The sequence below is a fragment of the Castor canadensis genome, chromosome 1 (assembly GCF_047511655.1).
Source record: "Castor canadensis chromosome 1, mCasCan1.hap1v2, whole genome shotgun sequence".
Classification (NCBI taxonomy): domain Eukaryota; kingdom Metazoa; phylum Chordata; class Mammalia; order Rodentia; family Castoridae; genus Castor; species Castor canadensis.
The window spans coordinates 182,993,392-183,006,978 of NC_133386.1; the positions used below are offsets into that span (position 1 = coordinate 182,993,392).

Below are 13,587 nucleotides of genomic sequence, written 5' to 3' on the forward strand. Positions count from 1 at the left end.
TATTCCCAATTTCCTTGCTTGTTTTTTTTTTCTTTTTTTTTTTGGCAGTACTGGGTCTTGAACTCAGGGCCTCACGCTTGCTAGGCAAATGCTCCACCACTTGAGTCACTCTGCCAGTCCTGTTTTCTGTTGTATATTTTTGATATAGGGTCTCTCACAAACTATTTGCCTGGGCTGACTTTGAACCTCGATCTTTCTGATCTTTGCCTCCTGAGTAGCTAGGATTACAGGTGTGAGCCACCGGTGCCTGGCTCCTTGCATTTTTTTTTTTAAATAAAATCTCTAATGACATATTTTGGTTTATATCTGAACAGATCTTAATTTTTAGATGAAGAGAATGAAAGTACAAATAAACTTTTGGATCCTGCTTCTTTTTTTCCCATCGCCTGGTTGTCTGTATTGGGGCCATTGTCATTGCTGGATATTATTTCATGGTTGTAATTTGTGTAACCAGTCCTTTCTTAATAGGTATCTGGGTTGTTTCCAGTCTTTTGCTCTCACAAACAAGGCTGCAGGCAATAAAATTAAAATATAGTAATTTATACATATGCAGGCACATATCTAGGATAAATTCCAGAGGTTGGATTAACAGGTCAAAGGGCAGTGCATTTTTAATTTTGAGACAGATAGATAGGCAGGTAGATATTGTCATATTGTCCTTAGTCAGGTCATACTTATGTGCCTTGCTACAAGTAGTGCACGATAGTGTAGCTTCCTTTCCCTGTTGGATGATGGGGTGGCCTGCAGAGTGACAGGGAGGTTCAGCAGGGCTGGGGTGGTGGACATGGTCTTTTGACCCTAGTGGGCTGCTGGCCCATGGGGATAGATCAGGTGTTAATGCAATCTCAGGGCAGGCAAGCAACAGGAAACAGGCAGATGTCCTTCGTGCAGAGTCCACAGAGGGGAACATGACCTCTGACCTCACAGACCCTTCACCCCCAGCCTGTAAAAGCTGAAAAATGAGGAAATCTTCCTGCCCCCTGATTTCCTATCAACTAGTCCCCAGGAGGTGTGACAAGGTATATACGTAAACACAGGCCTCACACCAAGGGCTGGGAAAATTGGCCAAAAAATGCTGAGCCTGTGTACAGAAATGGCTGTCTCGCAACTTCCTCTCATGGTTGAGACACTGGGAGAGGCTTCTAGGGCCCCAACCTGGGTCGCCTGGGTCGCCTGGGCCCCTCAGAGCTCCCCCAGTTTTGGTCACAGCTATGGGATGGCTCTTTAGAGCATCAGAATAGTCAACACTATTTACTTCAGGCCTCTCTGCGCCAGGTGACACAAAGAGGCAGAAATCTGCCTTGTGCCCAATGGCAGGAGCAGACCAAGGAGACTCATAGTGGATGGGGTGTCCCCTTCGTGCTAGAAGGTAACCCGACAATAGGAAAGGAGAAGAGACAGCTGGGAAAGTCATGGCCGTGGGGTGGGGTGGAGGTGGAGCAGTACCGTTTGCAAAGCCTAAGGGCACAATTGAGCAAGCCCTGGAAGCAGGTGAGGGAGTGCGCCTAGCAGGTGTCTGGGAGAAGAGTTCCAAGCAAGGCGACCAGTCAGTGGCAAGACTCCAGGCAGGCATGAGAATGGGGAACGAGAGGCCCCTGAGAGCAGAGCCCAGGCAGGAGATGAAGTCAGGCAGGACCAGGTCAGACAGGGCCTTAGGGCTGAAACTGGAGTTTGGCGTTGACTGTGGTTGAATGGGGCACTGGTTCTCATACATGAAGTAGGTGCCATTATCATCTCCCTGGTACAGAAGAGGCAACTGAGGTTCCTAAGTGCCTCATGACTTCCAGGGTGGCTCAGCCAAAACAGAGTAGAAGAGATAAGAGATGAAACTCAAGTCTGCTGAGACCTAGATTCCAGCTCCTACCATGGTGGGGGCTCTGTGTTTGTGGGGGGGATGACAAAGAAAAGGGACAGGGGCTGGCATTTGTTGAGCCCCTACTGTCCTGTCTACTTGCAGTAACTCATTCTACCCTCATGTGACGCATGAGACAGGCCTTATCAGCGCCATTTTACAGATAGGATAATGAGATGAGGGCGCTGAGAAGGAGAGGGGGCCTGCGCCAGGGCACATGGCTGGTGACTGGGACCAGAAATGTCTGTGACTATGATGTCCTAGGGCCTTTACTTCTGCAGCTGCCCCTATCCAAGATCTTTTGTGGGTCTTTTCCTCCCTGAGTCTTCCTTAGCTTTCCCTGTCCTCAGGCTGAAGCCCAAACCTCTGAGGCCTGTGCACTGGGCCTCAACACTGGGATCTGGGCCACCCACACACCCCCAGTCCCACCCCCACCCCACCAGAAGACACTACTCAACGTTCCCAGAACCTCTTTCTCAATCTCCCACAGCCTTTGCTCATAAGCCCATCCCTTCTACACCCTAAGGACTCTCTCAAAGCTCACCTCTGCCAGGCTGCCTCCCCAAACTGCCCCCTTCCCCCTTTGCTCTGTCTCTCCCCAGCCTTGCTTCAGTCTCTCCTCCAGCTCTACCCCAGCCCCAGCATCCAGGAGGTACAAGGACTGCCAGAGCAGCCTGACCCCCTTCAAATCCTGGAGCTCCAAATCCCTCCCACCCCACCCTGTCTCCCGCTGACCAGGCCTAGAGATGGGTCTGTCACCTCCCAGCCACATCACTCAGCCTCCGGCACCTCAAACCCACCATCACCCACAGCAACTTCCTCCTGCTCACCACGGGCAGCACCACACCCCCAGCCCGCTCACCGGGGACAGGAGCTGCTTCCCCACCCAGACCCCTCCTCTGCAGAGCCTCCTCTACCATCCCCTGGTCTCTAGGCTCCTCTGGATCTTTCCCTACAGATTGGCCGTGTGGCCTCAGGACAAGTTCCTTCCCCTCTTCAGAACTCTGATGCTTGATTCTACTGAGGGGTCAACGAGAACCACTTCCTAGCACTGTTCTCAAGACTAACAGCCTGTGTCAGTCTTTACCTGGTATACAGTAGGGATCTAATTAGTGCTCATTTCCTCCACTGACCTCTACAAATGCTGACTGAAGCCTACAAAGATTAGGATCACAACTCTGAAGACCTGGATTTGAATCCTATCCATGCCCTTCATTCTCAGCATGGCTGAGAGCAAGTCATTTGCTTTTCAGGGCCTCAGCGTCTCATCTGAAGACAGGAATGGACCCATTTCACGGGGTTACCAGATGAGACAGTAGATGTGCTGTCTATGTGTGAAGTACTTGCCAGGCATCGAAGTGGAGGAAAGGAGGCTCAGCCCTGTCCCCAGGGCTCAGCATCTCCATCGTCCCCTGCCCCCCAGAGCTCCCACCCAAGGCCTCTCCACAGCCTCCTAGGAAAAGCAGAAACTCAGAGCTGGGAAGCTGGTAAAAGAGAACACTGGGATGGCCTCTCTGCCTGCGGGACAAGCCCCCACCAGACTAGGGACCAAGACAGCTCATCTCTGTCACCCTCCCTGTCTGAGTGACCAGCTCTCAGGAGGAGTCAAGGGCAGAAGAAAGACCCAGTCTGGAGTAGAAGCCTGTGTTAGATGGGATGAGTGGGGCCCTGTGGGAAGAAAAAGGAAAAGTAAGAATTATTAAGTTCTGCCAATGGAAGGAATTATCTCCATTTTGATGATGAGAAATGGCTCAGAGTGGATGCCATACCAGCAGTAAGGCCCGACTGAGGTCTTGGACCCAGGCTTGCCTGACCCAAAGCTGCCTGAGGGTGTGTGCCTGAGGTCTGTCTGTGCCATGGTGAGTGGGCCTTGGGGCCAGCGAGGGAGGTGCTGAATTCAACTCTGAGTCTATGTGACCTAAGATTGGTGCACAGGGTTGGGAGGCAGCGCAAGGTGCCGGATAAGAGTCTGGGACTGGAAGGAGTTAACTGCGTGAGGAGCCTGGGTGAATCAGAGGCTCCGAAGGTTGCGATGGAAATTCCCTGTGCATGGTGTGTGGTCACCCAGAAAAGGGAAACGGTGCTTTTCGGAGCAGAGGACGGCGGGGGCTGGAGCCCGGGAGCAGACGCTTGCCCGGGTGGGGCTGTCTAGAGTATTGTGACCAAGGAGGCCTGACGTCTGAGTCTCTGTTCAGGCCCTAGGAGAGAAAGGGGGGCACAAGGCTGGGCCTGGCCTGGTCATGCTGTAGTGTGCCCATGGACCTTGATGGATGGGTAGGAGTTCACCAGGCACAGAGCAAGGAAAGGCACTCTAAGTCAGGGGAACCTCTGAAGTCAAGGCATGGGGAGTGACTCAGCATTGAGCGCCCATCTACCCTGCTTTCCTGTCATTCATGATGTTCCAAGTATCACCTCTTCCCATCCAAGCCGGGACTCATTGCTCCTGTGTCCCATAGCCTGAGTTTTTCTCTTGAAGCTCTCAGGACTTCATAAGTCATCTTCCTTCCCAATGAGCAAAAGTTGTGTCCTAACTTATAGTGACAGCCTGCACCCAACATAGGACCAGCACCAAGTGGGTGCTCAGTATAGACAAACCACAAAATTGGAACCTGAGGCTCAGAGACGCTGAAATGGTAAGACTCAGCCAGCTGACTGCTTTTCCTTGGCTTGGAGGTGATGAGAGAAGAAACTGGACAGGCAGAGCCTTCCTTCAGGGCAGGGGCAGCTGACCATTGACGGGGCTACCAGGGAAGGCAATGTGGCTCTGTGGCCAAGGCCTGCTTCCTCCTTCAGCCTCAGGTTGGCTGTGCTCCTGCCTTCTTCACAGCACTGGGAAACATCCACCCTCCCAGGAGGGAGACTGAGGTGTGAGATGGAGCAAGGGGCTTCATCAGAAGCCTCTGGAGTCAAAGGAGACACAATCTAGAATCTCAGTCCAGATGCTTTCTTGTTGTCCTTAGATGCATGGCTTCCTCTTTGAGCCTCAGTTTCTACTTTTCATGGAAAAGCTTTGTTCTGAGGACAGCATAAACCGCTCCACGTGAACTATAAACCTCCAAACCAAGGTGGGACGGTGTCTACTGCAGTGAAGATTTGCTTGTCGTCTGTGCTCTCTCCTTGGAGCTCGTGCAGTACCAGCCCGCCTGCAGCTCCTAAGCAATGTCAGGCTGTGGTCTCTGGCCCACGTCCATCTGTCCCAGCTCATGTCTACACCACACAGAGGCCTATGACCTACACTAGCCTGACAAGCAGCATGAAGACCAGGACCTCCTACCCAGAGACAAGTCCTGCGAAGGCCCATGGTGCTCATCAAATCTCTCTCTCCCTCTCTCTCTCTTTGGGGGGGTGGTACTGGGATTTAAACCCAAGACCATGTGCTTGCTAGGCAAGAACTCTACTACTCTACTTGAGCCACATCCCCAACCCCCTTCCCGCCCTTTTTTTTTGAGACAGGTTTTCCCTGTATAGCCGAGCCTGGGCTTGAACTCACAATCCTCCTGCCTTGGCCTCCCAAGTGCTGGGATTACAAGTATGCCCCACCATGCCCAGCAATGCCAGATCTTTTGACCTCTACAGGTCCGTTATGAAGGTCAAAAGCACACAGAGAAGCTACCATCAGGCAGAGTCCAGCAGCATGGAGGCAGCCATTGGGGTTGGAGTTTTTCCAAGCACAAAGGGGAACTGAGAACTGTGGGAATGTGCCTTGTACAGGCCAGGGTGGGCTTGGGCTGGTGGGAGGGGACAGCTCTAAGGAGCTGAGACTGATGGGGTTCTGGGTGGAAAGGAGAAAGAGACCCCCCAGGCAGGTGTTATGAGACTGGGGGTCCCTATGAGACGTCTCTTAAGGACATCTAGACCTGGCTGAGCAGTGGGAGGCTGGAGACTGTGTGGGGAAGGAAAGAGGAAGCCATGGGGAGAGGGGGATGGGGCGGCTGAGGATGGAGTGGGAGTGGGGGCTGGGGGCCTGGAGCCACTTTGGCCTCTACCACTTCACTTCTCCCGGTTTCGGTTTGTAAATAGCTGCCGGCTCCGTGCAGGCAGGATGGGTCCTGTCCCTTCTGTGGCCTGTGTCCAGGGAGGCCCAGGTCTGAGAACTACAGATGCTCAGTTATGAAACGTGATGGCCCCAGGAAGCATCCTGCCTGCCAGCATTTGGCTGGGTGGGTGGGTTCTGGTGGGCCCAGCTCTGGGCAGTCCCAACCTGTGGTCACTGAGGTAATGCAGCTGGGCTCGAGTTGCAGCAGAACTTGATGACTTGGCCACATTGGGCTTATTTATAACTGGGCCTCCGTGGCCAGAGCAGCTGCTGTGCTGCCAACTCAGCACTCAGGCTGGCCCAGGGCACAGGATGGTGAGGACCAGCCTGACCCAATGGCCCCTCAGCCTGGGCCTGTGGGTCTGGGGATGCCTAAGGCCTCTTTGGCTAGTACCAGTCCCTGTGCTGTAATGGGCAGGTCTTGGGATCAGGAGGAGTTATTCACGGGTTGGACAGCTCAGAACCTCCTGGACCAAGCAAGTGGCTGAACTCAGTCCGTGGACCCATCAGTCCCCAGAGGGCTTGGGTCTCAGCCTTTCTGCAAAGTTGCTCTTCCTCCAGAGGCCAGATGCCCGTCAGCAAACCCCACAAGAAGCAGAGTCATCTCCCCCCCGCCACACACTTCTCGCAATATCAGCTTAAAAACAAAACAAAACAGATTCGGGAAAAGGACAATGGTGATCCCAAGGCCTGACTCCAATGGTGGCCTTCCAGGCAGGCTGAAAGATAGGAGGAGGCACGGGTCTCTCCGGAGGCTCCTGCGTCACAACACATGGGTCTCCATCCCCTTGGCAGACAGAAAGCCTAGCCTGCCCTACCGTACAAACCACCACTCGTCTTCAAGGAAGAATGTGCGGGTATCCAAGAGCCCTAAGGTTTGCAGGAATAAAGAGGTTCCTACAAGCTTTCTCCCATGTTTGAGTCTTTCTGAATCAACTTGCCACCCAGTTCTGTCCCTCTGTCCCGTCAAACTTGGTCCTGGCTCTTCCACCTCCAGGCCTGTTCCAACAGCCCTCCAGTCCCCATGTCCTTTCCTGCCCTCTTCCAGCCTCTCCAATTCTATGCCTAGACTCACCTCTTGGGGGCCCAGCCTCAGCGCTGTCCCTAAAGTTTGGGTTCTTGGAATGTAAAACTCAATGGATGTTGGAACTAGAGCAGAAATAAGCAAGGGTTTTTTCATCATGGTTGCCATGATACTACCGAAAAGAGGAAAACAAGGCCCGGAGTGTGTCAGAGAGGGTCCATGACATTTATCAAGCAAAGGACAAAGCCAAGTCCAGAGCCATATATCCTGAGTTCCAGCTTAGAGCTCTCCCCACTGGACCTCTGACCTGTAGCACCTGCCACGGCCCCACCTTGCCCCTTCCTCTGGGAAGCAACTGTTGGGCAAAGGAAGGAGAGGGTTTGATATAGGGGGAACCGGGTCATCCATTGTCCAGGTCTGGGCCTGGGGGGTGGTAGCCCCCTCAGGCTCCTCTGGGCAAGGTCAGGGTGCCCAGCCTGGAGCCGCCCTGGCTGCAGCTGCCCCTGTTTCCACATCGGCAGCAGCAAGGCCGGCGCCTGAGAAAACAGGAAGCGCCGGGTCACCACAGGAAGCATGTGTGCACTGCCTCCCCACCCCCGCCCATTGCAAAACGCCAACAGCTCCATTACCACAGGCACCGCACAGGGGCTGGGAGAAACGCTCCTGCCACCAGGCCTGCTGAGGAGCAGACAGACCCCGGCCCTTGCAAGCTTGGGCCAGGCCTCAGGGTGATGTCCAGCAGCAACCTTGCGGACCATGGAGTCTCCAGGAGAAGGGCCTCAGGTCTTCTTTCCTCTGGATTCTCAGCCCAAGCCCCACACTTTCCTGAACCAGGCCTACCATGGCTACCTTTAAATAAGAATATGGAGTCAGGGGTCACAAGGAAGCCATTTTTCTGACTTAGGATTTGGTATTTGGGGACTTTTGCCAAGCTCACAGACCCTGACAAGGCCCCATTCCCAAGTCTGCTAAGCTCTGGCCATTGGTCCAGAGCATGCCACCCCCATGACCCCAGGGAGCCCGCTGCTGTCAAATCCACACCTGCCTCACCCTCTGCCCAGCGGAGACCTCGCCTGTTGGGAGGTCAGGGCCCTCCCCATCCAACCACCCCCGCAATCCTACCCTACTTTTGGGACTTACCTCTCGTTTCTGCCCCCTGGCCCTGCACATGGAAGGAGATGGGAGTCCAGCAAGGCCAAGGCCAGTGTCTGGGGAGGCCTGTGTTCCTCCAGCCCCGGGGGACAGCAAGGAAAAGAGAAGAGAGCAGAGCATTTCATGGCTATAAAAAATCAAAGGGGGAAGTCGGAGCAGGAGAAATAAGAAACTTCCCTCGCCTGGGCACGGGGACCTGCCAGGCAGCAGCCCCTGGGTGCCCTGCGGCCTTCCCTCCTTCCTCCCGCCTCCCTGGCTAGTGCCCAGATCTCTCCTTGGGCCTAGGCACCCCCATTTGCCCAGAGACCCCTCCCCAGGTATCCAACAGCCCTCCTCATTCTGCTCCCTGGGGCTGGGTGTGAGTTTCCTCCTAAAAGCCATAGAAATTCCCAGATTCATGCTGGTCTGGGGAGGCGAATATCAGGCTGCCCAGCAGAGAGACATGAAGATGGACTGTGCCTGCTCTAAGCCAGACCTCAGGGGACAAAGGGAGGTGCTAGTGAGATTGTGGGGGCTGGATGGACAAATGTCTGTGAGAAAAGACAGCAGGGCTAAGGTCTGGAGTGGAGGAGGGGCTGGCCCTTGACTGTGACAACAGGCAGGGCCTTTACCTGAGCCTTGTCCTCTCTCTTCTCCCAGACACTGGGGCCTGTGGTCCATGGCATAGGTACGGGATCTACACAATCACAGGACGTGACCAAGACGTGCCTCCCTAGAGTGTCCACTCAGGTGGAAGACTGAGAGGGGAAGTCATTATAAAAAGGGGTTTCTCACATAGAGAAGGATGCAAACTTGTATAAATCTTTAAAATAGAACAAGAAATTTCAGAAAAATTTTGGCTGGGTTTTGGGACCACTCTGAGCCATTCTCCCATGCTCAGGAACCCCCTCCTCCTGGCCTGAACTGTTGGGGTGCATGGGTGTGTATTACAGTCTTCAACTTCCCGTTGAAGCTCTCCTGAGACTGTGAGCTCACCCCCTTATTCCAGCTCTCTCCTCTCACGTGAGTCACCTATACTCAGGCCTGCCTGAGTGTCCTGGTGACAGCTCCTGGACAGCTGCCCACCCTGGAGCTCTTGGGAGAGAATGGTGAGGCCTGGAATCCCTCAGTGCCTCGGTTTCCTGGGTGGGGAACCAGGATGACACCACTTCACTTGCAACTTTGTCAGGCGCAGAAAGAAAGTGGCTGTGACTACTGGAGTCCAGGCTATGGACAGACAGACCCTAGAGCACATGTAGTGAGTGACCCTGGGTAAGCAACTTTACCTCTCTGAGCCTCAGTTTCCCCATTTGGAAAACAGGGGGAAGTGCCTACGGCAAAAGTTTGCAATGAGGGACAAAGGAGATTGTAGAATGGGGCCTCAGGTGATCTTGTGCCAACATCACACAGCTGGCCTTCCTCCTTCCTCCTCCCAGCAATCCCCACTTCCTCCCTCCTCTCCCTCTCACCTGACTCAGGCAGGTGAGAACCTTGGCTTCCTGCTCTTCCCTGAGCACCCCAGGGCCCCTGGCCTCACTCTGACCCTTTCTGGTCTGAAAGAATGCCAGAGCTGGGCTTCTCAGCCCTCATACAAAGGGCTTCCTCTCTGGAACAGAGACATTGGAGTCCCCAACTTCAGCCCTGGCAGGACTCCCCACTTCTGCTCGCATATCTGGCTACCCATGACTTTTAACAACTGGTGGCATTCACAAGAAACTTTACATATGCAACATCTTTAGTGCTCACAGCTGTAGGATTATCCCCATTTGTCAGATGAGAAAACTGAGGGCTGGGAGGGGGAAGAGGAGTGACTGGTGTCAGGTCACCTGGTTAGAAAGGGAAGCTGTGAAATAATTCAGTTCTCCAGTCCTCCAGCCCTGCAGAAATCCTGTTCGAACCCTGCGGCAGAGCAGTACCTCTGATTATTCTTATGATTGGTAACGGAGATTGAACTCAAGGCCTCATGCTTGCTGAGCAGGTGCTCTACCACTTGAGTCATACCCCTAGCCCTTAATGATTTTAGTAATTTTTCCGGATAGAGTCTCAAAGATTTTTCTCCCCTAGGTCCAGCCTCAGTCTGAGTTCCTTCTACCTAAGTCCTCCTGAGTAGCTGGGATCACAGGCTCCTGGCTTCTTGGTTGAGATGAGCTCTCTAATGTTTTCTCCTCTGGGCTGCCCTTGAATCTAGATCTTCCCAATCTTTATCTCCCAAATAGGTGGGATTACTGATGTGCACCACTGCACCCAGCTATGCCTTGGAGCCTTTGAAGTGTCACTACTGCCCAAGCCCCTGGCCTCCACCTCTTCCCAACTACCTTGGCCCTGTTTCCAGATCCTCCTGCTTCTCCTGATCCAGGCTGGAGGATGTCAGAGTTGGAAAAATTCCAGCCTCAGATGCTGGGAGAGTAAAGAAAAAAATCCAGAATGGTGAGGAGTGTTGTAAGCCGAGCTCCTCTTAGCTTCCGTCCTGGCACATGTACAGGGGACAGTGGGATGTAACTCTCTGAGGTGAAGGGCCGGAGGAGGCAGGGCATTGACAGTGCACATATGTGGGTTCAAAGCCCAATTCCTGGGGAAGTGACTGGACCTTAAACTGGGAGAAAAATGTCTGTCCTGCCTGGAAGTGTCCCAGAAGGAAACTTGACTACTAACAGACAAGGGTTCCTCCCTCCCGGAGTACTCCCATTTAATGCCCATAATAGCATTATCTGCTAAGTTTATTTTTTGTCTTTTGGGATATTTTTTTTTTTTGGGTGGGACTGAGGTTTGAACTCAGGTCTTCATGCTTGCAAAGCAGGTGCTCTACCACTTGATACACACCTCCAGTCCATTTTACTCTGGTTATTTTTGGAAATGGGGGGGCGGTGTCTCATGAATTATTTTCCCAGGCTGGCCTCAAACCTCCATCCTCCCAATCTCAGCCTCCCAAGTAGCAAGGATTATAGGCATGAACCACCAGCACCGGGCTTGGTAAATATTATTATTGCTTCCATTTTACAGATGAGGGAGCCAAGGGAAGGGAGACTGCCCAAGATCCTACAGCTGGCCAGGGTCCAATCCTGCCTGAAGGTGGATGCACTTAACTGCACCGTAGGTCCTTCCTTTTCTCCTAGGAATGGCTCTCACCCCTCTTCTTCCCCCAGGATCAGGAACCTAACTCTGGGAGCTAGCTGAACCACAACTGGGTGGAGGGCTTGGCTCTGCCAGGCTTTGACTGTGTCCCTAAATGCTCCCTGCCCTTGCTGTCAGTCACCTTGTAATCCATGCTAGTCTCTGACTGTCCCAGGAGAAGGGTTCATCTGGGATGCTGGACCTAAGGAAGCTAGACTTGAACTTTCTGCATTGCTTGGGCTCCTTCCTAGGCCCTAGGAGGGGTGTCAGCAATTTTGTATTCATGATTTCATGATCCTTTTCTTTAGAGTACCCCCTAAATTGTATAAGCTTCAAGTTGCACAAAGGCTACTCTGAGAAGAGCTGCTTCCCCTTCCCCACTTGCCCCCATTTGCTGACTCCTGAATCTTACCCCCTTCCCCAGCGGTACAGTGGGGACCAGAGAAGCCTGACGTGTCAAGAAGGTGCAGCAGAGGCAGCGAGGGGCTCAGGGTAGCGGAGGCTTTCGCAGCCTGCTCTTGTCCCGTCCCCACCAGCTCTGTGGGGGGAGTGGGGCTCCTACCCCCCGTTTCTAGCAGAGATAACTGAGGCTACCCGTGCAGAGGCGAGGGAGCAGGCTGGAGCCCATGCCCCCTGCTCCCTGGGGGTGGCCTCAGGGCGACCTTGGCCTGGGGACCGAGGTGCGGGGGCGGGGGCGGCGGCGTCCCGCACTGTCTCACCGCAGGACCGACCTCGGCCTTATCGGCTCGGGCAGCTTCCGTCCCCGGCCCCGCCTCCGGGGCGCAGGACCCCAGGGCCCAGGGGAGCCAGGGCCACGGCTGCTGCCCAGCCGAGCGCAGCCGAGCCGGCCCCCAGGTGGGCAGCGGAAGTGATAAATAACCCGGGGGCCCCATCGCAGTGAGGCCTCCCTGCCGCAGGATGCCCACCCCAGCCCCAAGGGCTTCCCAAACCTCCGCCCTAATGGGAGGGGTCCCCTAAAGCTCCAGGGACAGGGCCCGCAGCAGTTACCCATAGCGCGTTCTGAGGGGCCCAAGACACCCTCCGCATGTGATCATGTCTGATCACATGCTTCACACACACGCACGCACGCACACTAACCACTGTCACCCCGCACAGGGGTGGGAGGGAAGAGAAAGGTGGGGACACCTGAGAGAAAGTGAAAAGCCAGCCACAGACTGGAGATGAGATGTCTGCGTGTAGCAGCCAGAAAGCCTTACAACACTCTGGCCCATCAGTCAGAAAAAGAGCAAGTAATCCAATAGAAAAGCAGATGAAAGACGTGAATCAGAAGAGGAAACGCATTGTCCAATGAACAGCTAAGGGCTGCTCCACCTCCCTGGTGAGGAGGGAAATGCAAATAAAGACCACCACCGTGAGATGCTATTTTACACCATTTAGTGGGTGACAGTAACAAGCCCCAACGGCACCCAGTGCTGGAGAAGAGGTGAGGAGGTGAGGTGACAGGATGGCCAGGCTGCTGCCAGTCAAAGTGCAACTCCAAATAACCACTGGGGAAAACAATCCGGCCCTATCTTACAAAGCTGAAAGAAAGCAGAGACTGAAACCCAGCAAATCCACCAGGCATAAAAGCCAGAGAGGCTCTTGGGCGTGCTCCAAGAGACAGAAACAAGACCATCCCCAGCAGCACTGTAAAACTACAGTAGACTCAGACTGCACGCCATTCAGCAGAGCAATCCAATGACCCATGGTGTCACACAGTCTCATAAATGACTGTTTCACAGTGTGGAGCGCTAAAGGCTGGTCCCTGAATTGGTCAGGCATGGAGGTACATGCTACTCAGGAGGTAGAGGTAGGAGATCTACCTTACCTAAAAACAGCTGAAGTAAAAAGGGCTGGTGATGTGGGTCATGTGGTATAGCACAAGCACGAGGTCCCAGGTTAAAATCCCAGTACCTCCATCGCCCCAAAAAAAGGCAGTCCCTGAAGACAAATACCTTTGGGTGAAGTTCAAAACCAAGACGAATCATATCTTTTTAAATAACAATCTTGGTTACTTCCTTCTTATTCTTGTGTTATTAGATGATAGGTTTATTCACCTAAAAGACTCAAGACTATATTTTGAGAAATAGAGTTTATAAGATATCAAAGAAATACAAATAATTTGCCTTCAATTAGTGGCTCAAGTGTGATGGGAAGGGCTGGTGGACTGGCTCAGCTTATAGAGCAAGTGTGAAGCCCTGAGTTCAAACACCAGCACTGACACAAAAAAAAGTAATGGGAAATAGCCTATTCAAAATATTCACAAAATATAAATTTAATAGAGTTATATTGTCTATAATGTAAATATAATATATACTAGTACATATTTATGTAATATAATACAATTTACATATTATATAAATTTACTCCCTAGAGATAAATTTCTTAATAATTATATGCAGGATGTATATGAAAACAATTGTAAAATTCTCT

The 13,587-nt window shown here is 53.0% G+C and overlaps 1 protein-coding gene across 3 annotated transcripts in view; it reads right to left on the minus strand.

The window, feature by feature from the left end:
• The window catches only part of Spi1 (Spi-1 proto-oncogene), a 31,116-nt gene extending 22,384 nt beyond the window's left edge, over positions 1 to 8,732 (minus strand). For 2 of the 3 annotated variants that reach the window (XM_020179154.2, XM_020179153.2), the window contains exon 1: positions 8,053 to 8,209. In XM_020179154.2, the coding sequence (XP_020034743.2) occupies positions 8,053 to 8,184 (132 nt within the window). In that variant the 5' untranslated portion in view covers positions 8,185 to 8,209. Of the gene's footprint in view, positions 1 to 8,052; positions 8,210 to 8,675 lie in introns of those variants that run through there. The other variant, XM_074045256.1, reaches the window with a different exon arrangement.
• Positions 8,733 to 13,587: the final 4,855 nt, after the last annotated feature.